General features: G+C 51.1%; 1 protein-coding gene across 1 annotated transcript in view; it reads right to left on the bottom strand.

The window, feature by feature from the left end:
• The window catches only part of INTS1 (integrator complex subunit 1), a 122,637-nt gene extending 107,335 nt beyond the window's left edge, over positions 1 to 15,302 (bottom strand). Inside the window, exons 1-4 of the mRNA XM_060260485.1 lie at positions 15,229 to 15,302; positions 8,464 to 8,754; positions 4,134 to 4,330; positions 2,384 to 2,521 (exon numbers count right to left, since the gene is read on the bottom strand). Of these exons, the coding sequence (XP_060116468.1) occupies positions 2,384 to 2,521; positions 4,134 to 4,330; positions 8,464 to 8,754; positions 15,229 to 15,286 (684 nt within the window). The 5' untranslated portion in view covers positions 15,287 to 15,302. The remainder of the gene's footprint in view (positions 1 to 2,383; positions 2,522 to 4,133; positions 4,331 to 8,463; positions 8,755 to 15,228) is intronic.
• Positions 15,303 to 17,742: the final 2,440 nt, after the last annotated feature.

Below are 17,742 nucleotides of genomic sequence, written 5' to 3'. Positions count from 1 at the left end.
TGGCTTACAAATCTCCTTTCTCTTCCTCTTCCCACAACACACACCCTGTGAGGGAGGTGGCTTACAAATCTCCTTTCTCTTCCTCTTCCACATCACACACCCTGTGAGGGAGGTGGGTTACTAATCTCCTTTCTCTTCCCCTTCCCACAACACAGACCCTGTGAGGGAGGTGGGTTACTAATCTCCTTTCTCTTCCCCTTCCCACAACACAGACCCTGTGAGGGAGGTGGGTTACTAATCTCCTTTCTCTTCCTCTTCCCACAACACACACACTGTGAGGGAAGTGGGTTACTAATCTTCTTTCTTTTCCCCTTCCCACAACACACCCTGTGAGGGAGGTGGGTTACAAATCTCCTTTCTCTTCCCCTTCCCACAACACACCCTGTGAGGGAGGTGGGTTACAAATCTCCTTTCTCTTCCCCTTCCCGCAATACACCCTGTGAGGGAGGTGGCTTACAAATCTCCTTTCTCTTCCTCTTCCCACAACACACACCCTGTGAGGGAGGTGGGTTACAAATCTCCTTTCTCTTCCTCTTCCCACAACACACACCCTGTGAGGGAGGTGGGTTACAAATCTCCTTTCTCTTCCTCTTCCCAGAACACACACCCTGTGAGGGAGGTGGGTTACTAATCTCCTTTCTCTTCCCCTTCCCACAACACAGACCCTGTGAGGGAAGTGGGTTACTAATCTCCTTTCTCTTCCCCTTCCCACAACACACACACTGTGAGGGAAGTGGGTTACTAATCTCCTTTTTCCCCTTCCCACAACACAGACCCTGTGAGGGAGGTGGCTTACAAATCTCCTTTCTCTTCCCCTCCCCACAACAGACACCCTGTGAGGGAAGTGGGTTACTAATCTCCTTTCTTTTCCCCTTCCCACAACACAGACCCTGTGAGGGAGGTGGCTTACAAATCTCCTTTCTCTTCCCCTCCCCACAACAGACACCCTGTGAGGGAAGTAGGTTACTAATCTCCTTTCTCTTCCCCTTCCCACAACACACACACTGTGAGGGAAGTGGGTTACAAATCTGCTTTCTCTTCCCCTCCCCACAACAGACACTCTGTGAGGGAGGTGGGTTACTAATCTCCTTTCTCTTCCCCTTCCCATAACAGACACCCTGTGAGGGAGGTGGGTTACTAATCTCCTTTCTCTTCCCCTCCCCACAACAGACACCCTGCGAGGTAGGTGGGGATGAGAGAGTTCTGAGAGAACTGCTTTTTCCAGAAGAACTCCTGACAGAGTTATGACTGACCCCGGGTAGAGAACCGGTCAAAGGCCGACAGCTTCTACCTGGACCGCTGTCAATTGACACTAAGAGCAGCCGCATTTTTGGAGTTAGAGGAGAATTTTGGCCAACACCAGCCAAGGATAAGGAATGCAGAGGGAGCCAGAAAACTGACAATCCCAACATTGCTGCTTCTCCCAGTGTTATAAAGTAGTAATCTCTGGCTTACTACCGTCACATACACACACTTAAGCAAGCAAGGTACACATTCCAAGAACACTTGGGAGGGGCCGTGGCTTAGTGGAAGTGCATCTGCTCAGCATGCAAAAGGTCCCTGGTTCAATCCCCAGCATCTCCAGTTAAAAGGACCAGGTGATGGGAAAGACCTTGACTTGAGACCCTGGCTCAGTGGCAGAGCCTCTGCTTGGCATGCAGAAGATCCCAGGTTCAATCCCCAGCATCTCCAGTTAAAAGGACCAGGCAGGAGGTGAGGGGAAAGACCTTGAGCTGAGACCCTGGCTCAGTGGCAGAGCCTTTGCTTGGCATGCAGAAGATCCCAGGTTCAATCCCTGGCATCTCCAGTTGAAAGGACCAGGCAGGAGGTGATGGGAAAGACCTCAGCCTGAGACCCTGGAGAGACATACAGTGGGGCTGTAGCTCAGTGGCATAGGATCTGCCTGGTAAGCAGAATGTCCCAGGTTCAATCCCCAGCATCTCCAGTTAAAAGGACCCGGCAGTAGGCGATGGGAAAGACCGCCACCTGAGACGCTGGAGAGCAGCTGCCAGTCTGAGTAGACAATACCGATGCAGACAGACTGAGGATCTGATTCAAGAAAAGGAGGCTTCATTTAAGGAGAGGCATTGGCTCAGTCACTGAGATTCTGTTTGGCACACACAAAATTCCAGGTTCAATCCCTGGCATCTCCAGCTAAAAGGACTAGGAAGTAGACGTTGGGAAAGACCTTTGCCTGAGACCCTGGAGAGTGGCTGCCAGTCTGAGTAGACAAGACTGACTTTGACAGACCGAGGGTCTGTCTCAATATAAAGCAGCTTCACGTGTGCACACACCTCTCCTGTTTGTCCCTTTCCTTCCCGACCGTTTCCTTCCTCAGCCACAGGTGGTCCGACCACCCCCTTCCCCTCCGGTCCAGCCGCACCTTGACAAAGATCTCGGGCCAGTTTTCGTCCTCTTCGTAGGCTGCCATGAGGAGGTTGCAGGCAAGGACGGAGACCAGGCTGTTCCCCTTGGCCTTGAAGTTGATGGAGGCGTCTCTGCGGAGGAGGCTGCACAAGGCCTGGGGACGCAAAAACGCCTCGTGAGAAACAAAGAGCCCTCCGGGGGTAACGGAGAGAGCAAAGCAGATCCATGTGCAATTCGGCTCTAGGAAGCACTGCTTTTCCCAGGAAGGTAAGCCCCGAAGTTTAGTGAAGGCAGAGAGAGATGGAGAACCCCATTGTTCGAGAGGGATGAGGTGATAAGTCAGCTACGTGGGTCTTCAAAAATGTACCATTTCTGGAAAACGTGAAGTGCAGGGGTGACTATCACTTTGGGGTTTGGCTATTATCATACAATTGGTGTTTCTTGAGGGGGGGGGGGAGGACCCGTTTAAAAACAAAAAAAAAAGCAAATTACCCAATGCATAATTTCCCTGACTGATTGACAGATGAAAACATTCCATTGAATTTCTTGTTTTGGCATATTGGGCCTTGGGGCAGAAATGGGGAAAATATAACCCCGCCCCATGAACCTTCCTATTCTTAATAAGAACATCAGAAAAACCCTGCTGGATCAGACCAGTGAGGATGCATCTAGTCCAGCATCCCATCTCACACAGTGCCCAACTGGTTCCTCTGGAGGGCCAACAACAGGGCAGAGAGTCTGAGGCCTTCCCCTGAGAAGAACATCAGAAGAGCCTTGCTGGGTCAGACCAGGGAGGGTCCATCCAGTCCAGCCTCCTGTCTCACACAGTGGCCAACCAGTTCCTCTGGAGGGCCAATAACAGGGCAGAGAGGCCGAGGCCTTCCTCTAATAAGAACATCAGAAGAGCCCTGCTGAATCAGACCAGTGGTCCATCTAGTCCAGCTTCCTGTCTCACACAGTGGCCAACCAGTTCCTCTGGAGGGCCAACAACAGGGCACAGAGGCCAAGGTCTTTCCCTGAGAAGAACATCAAAAAAGCCCTGCTGGATCAGACCACTGAGGGTCCATCTAGTCCAGCATCCTGTCTTACACAGCGGCAACTGCGATCAGGGACAAAAAAATCTGCTGTCTGCCCCTGGCCCAAAAGAAGCCAGGCTATGCGCAACAAGATCTAGGGCCTTCTCGGTGGCAGCACCAGAACTCTGGAACACCCTCCCAGAAGCCATAAGGGCCCTGCGGGATTTGTCGACGTTCCGCAGGGCCTGTAAGACTGAACTGTTTAGACAGGCTTTTCTGGTTGACTGAAAATGGGCTGCCACCGGACATCCTACAGAATCTGGTGGTCATAGTCAGAACCCAATACCGCCAGACTGGATTGAGATAGCGTAATAGTTTTAAACTGATAAATGTATTATGGTTTTATATGTTTTATGGAATTGATTGTTTTTATGATACTGTAAGCCGCCCTGAGTCCGCTTGCGGAGAGGGCGGGATATAAATGCAAAGTAATAAATAAATAAATAAATAAACTAGTTCCTCTGGAGGGCCAATAACAGGACAGAGAGGCCAAGGCCTTCCTCTGTGAAGAACCTCAGAAGAGCCCTACTGGATCAGATCCGTGAGGGTCCATCTAGTCCCGCCTTCTGTCTCACACAGTGGCCAACCAGTTTCTCTGGAGGACCAACAAGAGGGCAGAGAGGCTGAGGCCTTCCCCTGATGCTGCCTCCTGGCTCTGGGATCAACAGCAGGGTGAAACCTTTCCCTCACCTCAATCACGCCCTCCGTGGCAAAGATGTTGGGCTTGATCTTGGCCAGGTACATCAGGCTCAGGTACAGAGTGGGGTCCGGTTTGGCCCGGTTCATCTTCAGCTGCTTCACAGTCCCGCACAGCACCCCTTCGATCCGGTCGTCGTTGCCCTCGGCTTCTGCGGCCTCGATCTCGTCCAGCAGAACGGTGGGTGCCACTGGGAAGGGAAGCAAAGCAGTATGGGCTTTGAGAGCCGTGGCGAGTCTGTCAACTTCCTTGCTCTTAAAAAAGGTCAAGGTACTCCCCTGTGCAAGCACCAGTTGTTTCCGACTCTGGGGTGACGTTGCTTTCACGACGTTTTCACGGCAGATTTTTTAAGGGGTGGTTTGCCATTGCCTTCCCCAGTCTTCTGCACTTTCCCCCCAGCAAGCTGGGGACTCATTTGACCGACCTCGGAAGGATGGAAGGCTGAGTCAACCTGGAGCCAGCTATCTGAGCCCAGCTTCCACTGGGATCAAACTCAGGTCATGAGCAGGGAGCTCAGACTGCAGTACTGCAGCTTTAACACTCTGTGCCACGGGGCTCTAAAGGTAACGGTAGTCCCCTGTGCAAGCACCCATCGTTTCCGACTCTGGAGTGACGTTGCTTTCACAACGTTTTCCCGGCAGACTTTTTATGGGGTGGTTTGCCATTGCCTTCCCCGGTCATCTACACGTTCCCCCCAGCAAGCTGGGTACTCATTTTACCGACCTCGGTAGGATGGAAGGCTGAGTCAACCTCGAGCCGACTACCTGAAAACCCAGCTTCCACAAGGGATCGAACTCAGGTCGTGAGCAGAGAGCTCCGACTGCAGTTCTGCAGCTTTACCACTCTGCGCCACGGGGCTATCGTCTTAAGGTTTGGGTCCTGCTTAGAAGGACACGGTCCTTTGATTAAGGCAGAGACAGCAGCTCTGCTTGACAGGTGCGTCTCAAATACTGTTCAGAGTTTGCATGCCGGAAAGCATACTTGTTATTTTACGCAGTGCTTTATATCTGCCTTGTAGATCCGGAAAGGACTGAGAGCACAAGGCAGTGGGAGAGCGAGGTCCAAAACCTCCCTTTGCCAATCAAATTGGTTGGGAAATTGTAAGGCAGTCACTTCCTTTTGGCCTGGCCTACCTCACAAGGTGGTGGTTGTAAGGACATTGGATTTATTAAAGAAGATATTGGATTTATATCCCACCCTCCACTCCGAAGAGTCTCAGAGCGGCTCACAATCTCCTTTCCCTTCCTCCCCCACAACAGACACCCTGTGAGGTAGATGAAGATATTGGATTTATATCCCGCCCTCCACTCCGAAGAGTCTCAGAGCGGCTCACAATCTCCTTTACCTTCCTCCCCCACAACAGACACCCTGTGAGGCGGGTGGGGCTGGAGAGGGCTCTCACAGCAGCTGCCCTTTCAAGAACAGAGTCTCAGAGCTGCCTACAATCTCCTTTCCCTTCCTCCCCCACAACAGACACCCTGTGAGGTGGGTGGGGCTGAGAGAGCTCTGACAGAAGCTGCCCTTTCAAGGACAACCTCTGCCAGAGCTATGGCTGACCTGAGGCCATTCTAGCAGGTGCAAGTGGAGGAGTGGGGAATCAAACCCGGTTCTTCCAGATAAGAGTCCGCACACTTAGCCACTACGCCAAACTGGCTCTCCGAGTTAAAATCAGAGGAGGAGAGAATGATGTTGCAAGTCACTTTGGGTCCCCACCAGGGAGAAAAGTGGGGTACAAATATCAAAATGCATAAAATGGATTAGGAAAGAAAGAAGAGAGGGAGAAGAAGGAGAGGAGGAGATGGGATTTATACCCTGTCCTTCACTACCTGAAGGAGACCCAGGGAGGCTTGCAATCTCCTTTCCCTTCCACTCCCCACAACAGACACCCTGTGAGCAGTGTCCCCTCTAAGCTGCGTTAGTGTGAGCTAGCTCACAGTTTTTTAGCCTCTGGCTCACAGATTTTTGTCTTAGCTCAAGACAAATGGCCCCAGAGCAAACTCAGTTACGCAGTACCTCACTGCTATAAGGCCAGCAGCTCACAGAATAAAATCTTTGTTCAAAAGAGTCTACAGCTTATCTGGAGTATTATCTGCGAGGCAGGTGGGGCTGAGAGAGCTCTCCCAGAACTGCTCTTGAGCAGAACAGCTTCTGACAGAGTTCTGACTGACCCTGGGTAGAGAAAGTCTAGTAGTTAGGAGGTCAGACTAGGATGTGGGAGACCCAGGTTCGAACCCCCATGCTGCCATGGGAGCTCGCTGGGTGACCTCGGACCAGTTATTCTCTTGGAGCCCAACCTACCTCGCTGGGCTGTTGTGAAGAGAACGTCAAGGAGAGGAGAATGACAGAAGCTGTTTTAGGTCCCCACTGGAGAGAAAGGAAAGAGATAAACGAAGGGACACGTGCAGCCTTGCTTACCTCACAGGGATGTTGTGAAGAGAAAAAATGGAGGAGAAGGAGAATGACGTAAGTTTGGTGTAGTGGTGAAGTGTGCAGTCTCTTATCTGGGAGAACCGGGTTTGAATCCCCACTCCTCCACTTGCAGCTGCTAGAATGGCCTTGGGTCAGCCATAGCTCTCACAGAGCTGTCCCTGAAAGGGCAGCTCCTGGGAGAGCTCTCTCAGCCCCACTTACAGGGTGTCTGTTATAGGGGAAGAAGACAGTGAGCCGCTCTGAGATTCCAAGTCATACTCTGGTTCCTCTTCAGATTGCATAAATCATTCGCCTTTTACTAAGGATTCCCCCCCTGAGGTTCGGAGTGGAGGGCGGGATATAAATATAATATCCTCCTTGTTCCCCACCCCAGTGACCCAAGCAGCTTCTACCCTCCTGCATTTTAACTAACAACCCTGTGAGAGAGGTTACAACACAATAATTTGTGCAGTAGCTCACAACTTTCATGCCAGTAGCTCACAAAGGAGAATTTTTGCTCACAAGACTCTGCAGCTTTGAGGGAACATTGCTTACAAGGGTGTCTGTTGTGGTGGAAGAAGATAAAGTAGACTGAGAGCTGCTCTGAGACTTTGAGATTCAAAGTGGAGGGCGGGATATAAATCCAAATCCAAATCCCTTTATTGGCATAGAAATAAAAAGTACAGCATAGCAAATTTACATGGAGTTTCAGCTATAAAAACCAGTCAAACATCAGGAAGGGGAGCTGATCTTTTGCTCTCTGATTGTTATGGCAGCCGAAAGGTACTTTGCAACCAGGCTTGTGATATGGGAACATTGGTCGGATCGTAGGAAAAAAACTAACTTCGCTTCAGGTAATCCATAAAAATTAGACAGAATAGGTTTGATTATGCAGTCCCCCACTTCTCCAAAAAAGCACAATAAAGTAAGACATGAGCGACTGTTTCAAGGTGCCTTCCATTACATGGGCAGACTCTATCCTGATAAGGGATGTCGGCAAACCTTCCAGACACCGCTGAGAGTAGAACATTGAGTCTTGCTAACATAAAAGAGTGGCGTAACTGGGGTGAAGTAATCTGGGAAGAACATAACAGAAGCTATGTTGGATCAGGCCAATGGCCCATCCAATCCAACACTCTGTGTCACACAGTGGCCTCTCTCTCTCTCTCTCTCTCTCTCTCTCTCTCTCTATATATATATATATATACACACACACACACACATACACATACACACACTGTGGCTAATAGCCACTGATGGACCTCTGCTCTGTATTTTTATCCAATCCCCTCTTGAAGCTGGCTATGCTTGTAGCCGCCACCACCTCCTGTGGCAGTGAATTCCACATGTTAATCACCCTTTGGATAAGAACATAAGAGAAGCCATGTTGGATAACGCCAATGGCCTATCCATTCCAACACTCTATGTTACACAGTGGCCAAAAATCCAGGTGTCATCAGGAGGTCCATCAGTGCAGCCAGGACACTAGAAGCCCTCCCACTGTGCCCCCTCCAAACACCAAGAATACAGAGCATCACTGCCCCAGACAGAGAGTTCCAATGATAAGCTGTGGCTAATAGCCACTGATGGACCTCTGCTCCGTATTTTTATCTAATCCCCTCTTGAAGCTGGCTATGCTTGTAGCCGCCACCACCTCCTGTGGCAGTGAATTCCACGTTCTTCACCCTTTGGGTAAGAACATAAGAGAAGCCATGTCGGATCACAAGGCGGCCCATGACCTGGGAAGATCCCAAATGCTAAAGGGGAACAAGTTTTATGTCCGGAAGAACAAAGGGACTGTTTCTCAAAGGGACTTAGATATATAAATCCCATATCATCCAAATCAGTATAAATGAAGCAAGTTAACAAACTGGGGACAGCAAACAAAGCAAACGGCTCCTGCTGCTACTTTACCTTCAATAGGGATGACCGAGGGCTCCTTGATGGAGGGGGAAATGGCCCGCTTCTCGGCCACCGCGGCCTCTGCCAGGCGTCCCAGGGCACTGAGCGGGGGCGTGGAAGACAGCTTGGGCCGCTTGGCCAGGCTGGTCAGCCCGGAAGGGCCAGACAAGCTGGCGGAGGCGTCTCTCTTGCGCTCGGAGGGCAGCCCCCCGGAAGCCGGCTTGAGCAAAGCGGCAGCCGCTTTGGACTCGCTGGCTTGGCCTTTGGAGCCCAAGGCGATGAAGTCTCCGGGCGGCGGGTGACCTGGAAGGAGAAATGGAGAGCTGTCAGCGGAAACGAGAAGCCTGCAGGGGACTTTTCAGCACTTTATGTGGGGAAAAGAAGAAAATATGTGTTCCCGGAAGATCTTTAGAAATAGCAACCACTTATTGAAGCAAAGAAGCTGTGGGTCAAGACGACTATTACGATTTCGCCCCATGGGATTCCCAAACAGAACATAAGAACATAAGAACATAAGAGAAGCCATGTTGGATCAGGCCAACGGCCCATCAAGTCCAACACTCTGTGTCACACAGTGGCAAAAAATGTTATATACACACATACACTGTGGCTAATAGCCACTGATGGACCTGTGCTCCATACACTGTGGCTAATAGCCACTGATGGACCTATGCTCCATACACTGTGGCTAATAGCCACTGATGGACCTGTGCTCCATATTTTTATCTAAACCCCTCTTGAAGGTGGCTATACTTGTGGCCGCCACCACCTCCTGTGGCAGTGAATTCCACATGTTAATCACCCTTTGGGTGAAGAAGTACTTCCTTTTATCCGTCTTAACCTGTCTGCTCAGCATTTTCATCGAATGCCCACGAGTTCTTGTATTGTGAGAAAGGGAGAAAAGTACTTCTTTCTCTACTTTCTCCATTCCATGCATTATCTTGTAAACCTCTATCATGTCACCCCGCAGTCGACGTTTCTCCAAGCTAAAGAGTCCCAAGCGTTTCAACCTTTCTTCATAGGGAAAGTGCTCCAGCCCTTTAATCATTCTAGTTGCCCTTCTCTGCACCTTCTCTAAAGCTATAATATCCTTTTTGAGGTGCGGCTTGCCCCGTGATCTTTGCCTGATGAAGAATTTGGTTTGGCAACAGGAAAATAGCTAGCAAACCTGTTGAACGTATGAACACACGAAGCTGCCTTATACTGAATCAGACCCTCGGTCCAACCAAGTCAGTATTGTCTACTCAGACTGGCAGCGGCTCTCCAGGGTCTCAAGCGGAGGTTTTTCACACCTCTTTGCCTGGACCCTTTTTTGGAGATGCTGGGGATTGAACCTGGGACCTTCTGCTTGCCAAGCAGATGCTCTACCACTAAGCCACCGCCCCTCCTTATTGCCCAGTACTTCAAAAGGTCAAGGTAGTCTCCTGCGCAAGCACAAGTCGTTTCTGACCCTGGGGTGACGTCGCATCACAATATTTTCATGGCAGACTTTTTTTTTTAATGGGGTGGTTCTGCCTTTGCCTTCCCCAGTCATCTACACATTCCCCCCAGCAAGCTGGGTACTCCTTTGACCGACCTCGGAAGGATGGAAGGCTGAGTCAACCTTGAACCGGCTACCTGAATCCAGCTTCCGCCAGAATCAAACTCAGGTTGTGAGCAGAGCTTTGGACTGCAGTACCAGTTTGCTGTAGTGGTTAAGTGTGCGGACTCTTATCTGGGAGAACCGGGTTTGATTCCCCACTCCTCCACTTGCACCTGCTGGAATGGCCTTGGGTCAGCCATAGCTCTCTTATCTGGGAGAACCGGGTTTGATTCCCCACTCCTCCACTTGCATCGCTGGAATGGCCTTGGGTCAGCCATAGCTCTGGCAGAGGTTGTCCTTGAAAGGGCAGCTGCTGTGAGAGCTCTCTCCAGCCCCACCCACCTCACAGGGTGTCTGTTGTGGGGAAGGAAGGTAAAGGAGATTGTAGGCCGCTCTGAGACTATCCTTGAAAGGGCAGCTGTTGTGAGAGCTCTCTCCAGCCCCACCCACCTCACAGGGTGTCTGTGGTGGGGGAGGAAGGGAAAGGAGATTGTAGGCCGTTCTGAGCCTCTGTCCTTGAAAGGGCAGCTGCTGTGAGAGCCCTCTCCAGCCCCACCCACCTCACAGGGTGTCTGTGGTGGGGGAGGAAGGGAAAGGAGATTGTAGGCCGTTCTGAGCCTCTGTCCTTGAAAGGGCAGCTGCTGTGAGAGCCCTCTCTAGCCCCACCCACCTCACAGGGTGTCTGTTGTGGGGGAGGAAGGGAAAGGAGATTGTAGGCCGTTCTGAGACTCTGTCCTTGAAAGGGCAGCTGCTGTGAGAGGTGGGTGAGGCTGAGAGCGCTCTCACAGCAGCTGCTCTTTCAAGGACAACCTCTGCCAGAGCTATGGCTGACCCGAGGCCATGCTAGCAGGTACAAGTGGAGGAGTGGGGAATCAAACCCGGTTCTTCCAGATAAGAGTCCGCACACTTAGCCACTACGCCAAACTGGCTCTCAGAGTTTGAATCAGAGGAGCAGAGAATGAAGTTGCAAGTCACTTTGGGTCCCCACCAGGGAGAAAAGTGGGGTACAAATATCAAAATACATAAAATGGATTAGGAAAGAAAGAAGAGAGGGAGAAGAAGGAGAGCAGGAGATGGGATTTATACCCTGTCCTTCACTACCTGAAGGAGACCCAGGGAGGCTTGCAATCTCCTTTCCCTTCCCCTCCCCACAACAGACACCTTGTGAGCAGTGTTCCCTCTAAGCTGCGTAAGTGTGAGCTAGCTCACAGTTTTTTAGCCTCTGGCTCACAGATTTTTGTCTTAGCTCAATACAAATGGCCCCAGAGCAAACTCAGTTACGCAGTACCTCACCGCTATAAGGTTAGCAGCTCACAGAATAAAATCTTTGTTCAAAAGACTCTGGAATGCAGCTGCATCTTTAAGACTCTGTCCTTGAAAGGGCAGCTGCTGTGAGAGCCCTCTCCAGCCCCACCCACCTCACAGGGTGTCTGTTGTGGGGGAGGAAGGGAAAGGAGATTGTGGGCTGCTCTGAGACTCTTTCCTTGAAAGGGCAGCTGCTGGGAGAGCCCTCTCCAGCCCCACCCACTTCACAGGGTGTCTGTTGTGGGGGGAGGGAGGAAGGTAAAGGAGATTGTGAGCCGCTCTGAGACTCTTCGGAGTGGAGGGCGGGATATAAATCCAATATCATCTTCTTCTTCAATACTGCAGCTTTACCACTCTGCGCCACGGGGCTCATTGCACAGTACTTACATAATTTTTAATTGGAAGACTGAAAGTCTGATTATATGAATCCTAAGCCTTCATTTGAAATGGACAATTGAGAGGATCAAATCTTATTGGAAATCAAGACTTGCTGACACTGAAGGTTTCCAACTGAACTGGATATTGATTTATGGATGCAGACAGACTTGCAAAGGAGCTGGATCTTGTCAATCCCTGTGAATTTATTTAGATTTGTTTATTGGAGTAAAGGCGTTTGCAATTCTCTTAATAAAAGTATTGTCCACTTTACATCAGGGGTGTCAAACATGCAGCTTGGGGGCCAAATCAGGCCCCCGAGCAACTGGCTATCATCTGCTTCCTTCTCCCTATCTTTTGCTTCCTTCTGCATCACAGCTTGCTTTGCAAGGCTCGCTCAACTGCACAGGAGCTACAGAGCAAAGACTCTGTTTTCTCCACTGGCTGAGGCTCCTCCTTGGGGAGGAAAGGGGGAGGAATAGCTTGCTTTGCGAGGCTCTCTCAACTGCACAGTGGAGCCACTGAGCCAAGCCTCTCTTCCTTCTATTGGCTGAGGCTCCTTCCCCCTCCTCCACTCCCCTGGGGAAGGAAGGAAAGAGCCAGAGCTTCTTTTGCCCAGTTTCCTGGAGCCTATGGGAGAAATACAAAGAAAGCATCTTTAAGACCAACAAGTGCTAACTTTTTAAGAACTGCAGATTTATACCCGGCACTTCTCTCTGAATCAGAGACTCAGAGCGGCTTACAATCTCCTATATCTTCTCCCCCCACAACAGACACCCTGTGAGGTGGGTGGGGCTAAGAGAGCTCTCCGAGAAGCTGCCCTTTCAAGGACAACCTCTGCCAGAGCTATGGCTAACCCAAGGCCATTCAGCAGCCGCAAGTGGAGGAGTGGGGAATCAAACCCAGTTCTCTCAGATAAGAGAGCTCTGGCTGACCCAAGGCCATTCCAGCAGCTGCAAGTGGAGGAGTGGGGAATCAAACACGGTTCTCCCAGATAAGAGAGCTGTGACTGACCCAAGGCCATTCCAGCAGCTGCAAGTGGAGGAGTGGGGAATCAAACACGGTTCTCCCAGATAAGAGAGCTCTGGCTGACCCAAGGCCATTCCAGCAGCTGCAAGTGGAGGAGTGGGGAATCAAACCCGGTTCTCCCAGATAAGAGAGCTGTGGCTGACCCAAGGCCATTCCAGCAGGTGCAAGTGGAAGAGTAGGGACTCAAACCCGGTTCTTCCAAATAAGAGAGCTCTGGCTGACCCAAGGCCATTCCAGCAGCCACAAGTGGAGGAGTGGGGAATCAAACCCGGTTCTCCCAGATAAGAGTCCTCACACTTAACCACTACACCAAACAAGCATGTTTTAAGTTTTTTCAAAAATAAATATTTGTGTTTGTCTGTGTTCTTTACAAAATTTGTATCTCTGCTACCTGATCTTAAATAGGTACACACTGTCAAGTCTGAATATAACTCAGGCTCAACCAAAGAGCATGCTGGGTAGAACCAAAGTAGAACCAAATGCTGCTAGTGCCTCTCTGCTGTTCTCCCCCTCCCTTTCTTAGAAACTCTCCCTGCTTTGAAATGGTGATGTGTGAAAAGTCTTATCTGAACCTTCTCAGCTCAGGCCGGGGGAGTCCTAGGAGCCTGGTAAAACATCAAGGCCACTACGCCTAATCAACATGAGAATGTACCAGTAACATCAAGGTGTGAATGACCCCTGCACAATTTCCCTGCCCGTAGGAACGCTTTTGAAGTACTCTTTATATGCAATGTATCTACTGTATGGTTTCAGTCTCTCCAAGCCCTGGCTTAGGCCGCAAGCATCCAGTATCAATCAACTAGTTATTGAATCTGCAGACTTGAAATTTTGAAGAGACTGCCTTTGGAATTAATCCACCCTGGCAACTTTGTAACCTGATGGCCGAAAAGATTCCAGGAGATCTCCCCTATTTGGAGGAAGAGCCGGAGGCACCTTGGCAAGTACTAAACGCCCGGCGAGCCGCGGTTTCCCCTACTATTCAATGGACAAGGAAGGTGGGGAGGAGGAGGGGGAACCCTCAGAAAGGTTCAGGAGCTGTGCTCCGGTGAGCTCCTGCTGAATCCGAGGCCTGGTTCTCCTTCTTTGGAGGTTTTTAAACAGATGGCCACCTGACAGCTAAGCCATTTCTGGGAATTTTGGCGTCAGGGAGAGCAGGAAGGGAGGAGCTGTGCCAGGCACTGCACAGACCCCCCCCCCCAAAAAAGTGTTCCCTCTAAGCTGAGTAAGCGTGAGCTAGCTCACAGTTTTTTAGCCTCCAGGTCACACATTTAGAAGAAGAAGATATTGGATTTATACCCCGCCCTCCACTCCGAAGAGTCTCAGAGCGGCTCACAATCTCCTTTCCCTTCCTCCCCCACAACAGACACCCTGTGAGGTGGGTGGGGCTGAGAGGACTCTCACAGCAGCTGCCCTTTCAAGGACAACCTCTGCCAGAGCTCTGGCTGACCCAAGGCCATTCCAGCAGGTGCAAGTGGAGGAGTGGGGAATCAAACCCCGTTCTCCCAGATAAGAGTCCGCACACTTAACCACTACACCACACTGGCTCTCAGGAGGCTCAGGAAACATGGCCTCAGAGCACGCTAATAGATGCAGCAGCTCATATGAAGCTGCCTTCTACTGAATCAGACCCACCTTAGTCCATCAAAGTCAGTATTGCCTACTCAGACTGGCAGCGGCTCTCCACGGTCTCAAGTTGAGGTTTTTCATGCCTACTTGCCTTTTGAGTTGGAGATGCCGGGGATTGAACCTGGGACCTTCTGCTTACCAAGCAGTTGCTCTACCACTGAGCCATCATCCCTCCCTAAACACTTATGAGGCTCTCCAGGGTCTCAAGCTGAGGTTTTTCACGCCTACTTGCCTGGACCCTTTTTAGTTGGAGATGCCGGGGATTGAACCTGGGACCTTCTGCTTCCCAAGCAGATGCTCTGCCACTGAGCCACCATCCCTCACCTGCTCCCCAGGGTCCCAAGCTGAGGTTATTCACGCCTACTTGCCTGGACCCTTTTTAGTTGGAGATGCCGGGGATTGAACCTGGGACCTTCTGCTTCCCAAGCAGATGCTCGGCCACTGAGCCACCCTCCTCCCTAACACTTATGAGGCTCTCAAGCTGAAGTTTTTTGCACCTACTTGCCTGGACCCTTTTTAGTTGGGAGATGCCGGGGATTGAACCTGGGACCTTCTGCTTCCCAAGCAGATGCTCTACCACTGAGCCACCATCCCTCCCTAACACTTATGAGGCTCTCAAGCGGAGGTTTTTCACACCTACTTTCCTGGACCCTTTTTAGATGGAGATGCCGGGGATTGAACCTGGGACCTTCTGCTTTTAACGTCCGCAGCTTTGGCTCCCAGCCTCCATTGACAGGGCTGCCAAGTGCAATTCAAGCAGAATCTTTGCTCAGGAGAGGCAGCGTTGCCCCTCCCCCCTCCCAGGGTCCAGTTTTGCAAACGCGCCACGTGCACGCGCACGCCCTCCCCCGCCCACTCACCGGAGGGTTTGGCGGCGGCGCTGGGGCGGCGCGCGGCCGCGGGTTTCGGGCGGTTCATTTTTGCACTCGGGGGTCGGAGCTACGACCGTGACGTCAAGGGGAAAGGCGGTGGGATGAGGCCCGCCCGCCCCCTGCCCTCGATTCCAGGTCTACATTCGGGCACCGGCTCTGCGACGAGACCGGGATCCAAAACCCGGAAGCGGAAGTCGCGTTGCCCTCCGTCGACCCGGAAGTCAAAGGCGCGATGGAGCAGCCGCGGTCTGCGCTGCGGTTGGCGCCACCTTTCGGCCCAAAGGTGGAACTGCGCCCCCCTCGGCCGCCCGCGGCTGCGCGGAAAGGAAAAGCGGGGCGCCGCGGTGCCACCTAGAGGCCACAGCTGGTATTGCATCGGCTTTTTTAAAAAGGGCTCCTCAGATAAAAGTGGACGCGTAAGCTGGAGCCCGGCGGCTCCTTTAAAAGACTTACAAAATGTTTATTCCAAGTAACGAAGTTTAACTCAGGATATAAAGCTTTGGTTGTGCATGCGCAGGAGAAAATAGATGCTTTGAAAGGTGGACTCTACCCTAATGGGATGATGTCGCTTTCTTCTCCAAATATGTCAACCCCCAAATATCCAGGGGATTGGATAAGCATATGGAGCAGAGGTCCATCAGTGGCTATTAGCCACAGCGTATTGTTGGAACTCTCTGTCTGGGGCAGTGATGCTCTGAATTCTTGGTGCTTGGAGGGGGCGACAGTGGGAGGGCTTCTAGTGTCCTGGCCCCACTTATGGACCTTCTGATGGCACCTGTTTTTTTTGGCCACTGTGTGACACAGAGTATTGGACTGGATGGGCCATTGGCCTGATCCATCATGGCTTCTTTATGTTCTTCTGTTCTCCACCATGGAGCTGCCAGCCCTATATTCTTGCACTGTTCTTTATTAGGTTTGAAAACTGCACATAGTTAGATGTGTCCTTAATTTCCGTAGGGTTTTTTCCCCTTTCCTTTTTCAAATTCTCTTTCATAAAAACAACCATTCGCTCAGTGTCTGTGACACTTTGGGGTCAGTCAGTTTTTCTCCAGCAAGGCCAGTATGGCCTGGAATCCTGGAGGGTTTTGCCATCTTCTTGGCATCGAGCAGAGGTCTCTGAGGATGTGTGTGGGGGGGAGATATTTGTGAATTTCTTGCATTGTTCAGGAGGTTGGACTAGATGACCCTGGAGGTGCCTTCCCATTCTAGGATTCTAACTCCAACCAAACAGAAGTCTGAATAAACTCTTGATAACCTTTAATGTACCACAAGCCTCCTGCTTACCCTTTTCATTAGGGCTCCCAACCTCCAGTGGTAGGGTTGCCAAGTCCAATTCAAGAAATATCTGGGGACTTTGGGGGCGGAACCAGGAGCAAGGGTGTGACAAGCATCATTGAACTCCAAAGGGAGTTCTGACCACCACATTTAAAGGGACCGCACACCTTTTCAATGCCTTCCTTCCATAGGAAATAATGAAGGAGAGAGGCATCTTCTTTGGGGGCTCATAGAATTGGACCCCCTGGTCCAATCTTTTTGAAACTTGGAGGGTCTTTTGGGGAGAGGCACTGGATGCTATACTGAAAATTGAATGCCTCTACCTCAAAAAACGGCCTCCCCAGAGCCCCAGATACCCGCGGATCAATTCTCCATTATTTCCTATGGGAATAAGTCTCCATAGGGAACAATGGAGTTCTCAGCAGACATTTCCCTCCGCCCACCCCCACTTTCTGATGACCCTGAAGTGAGGGGAAGGCCTCCAAACTCGGGGATCCCCTGCCCCCACCTGGAGATTGGCAACCCTACCTGGTGATGACTGCAGATTTCCTGCTATCACAACTGATCTCCAGGTGATGAGAGAGAGTTCCCCAGGAGCAAATAGCCACGATGGAAGGTGGGCTCTATGGCATTCGATCCAATTGAAGTCCCGCCCCTCCCCTCCCCAAACCCCACCCAACTCAAAGCTCAGGCTCCACCCCCCAAATCTCTAGACATTTCCCACCCTGGAACTGCTTTTCAAAGGCTATCAAACTCCAGGCGACACCTAGAGATTCAAGCGACCTCTAATAGGCTTGCCAATTGCCAGGTGGGGCCTGGAGATCTCCCAGAAATAAGATGACAGAAATCAGCTCCCCTGAAGAAAAACAACCACTTTGGAGAGTGGACGCCCATCCAGTCCAACACTCTGTGTCGCACAGTGGCCAAAACAACCAGGTGCCATCAGGAGGTCCACCAGTGGGGCTAGAAGCCCTCCCACTGTGCCCCCTCCCAAGCACCAAGAATACAGAGCATCACTGCCCCAGAGAGTTCCTACAATATGCTGTGGCTAATAGCCACTGATGGATTCTGCTCCATGGGCTTATCCAATCCCCTCTTGCAGCTGTCTGTGCTTGTAGTCACCACCACTTCCTGTGGCAATGAATTCCATGTGTTAATCACCCTTTGGGTGAAGAAGGACTTCCTTTTATCCGTTCTAGCCCGACTGCTCAGCAATTTCATTGAATG

The sequence above is a fragment of the Heteronotia binoei genome, chromosome 20 (genome assembly GCF_032191835.1).
Source record: "Heteronotia binoei isolate CCM8104 ecotype False Entrance Well chromosome 20, APGP_CSIRO_Hbin_v1, whole genome shotgun sequence".
Classification (NCBI taxonomy): Eukaryota; Metazoa; Chordata; class Lepidosauria; order Squamata; family Gekkonidae; genus Heteronotia; species Heteronotia binoei.
The sequence above is the reverse complement of the archived record's forward strand: the minus strand, read 5'-3'. Positions and strand labels throughout refer to the sequence as shown.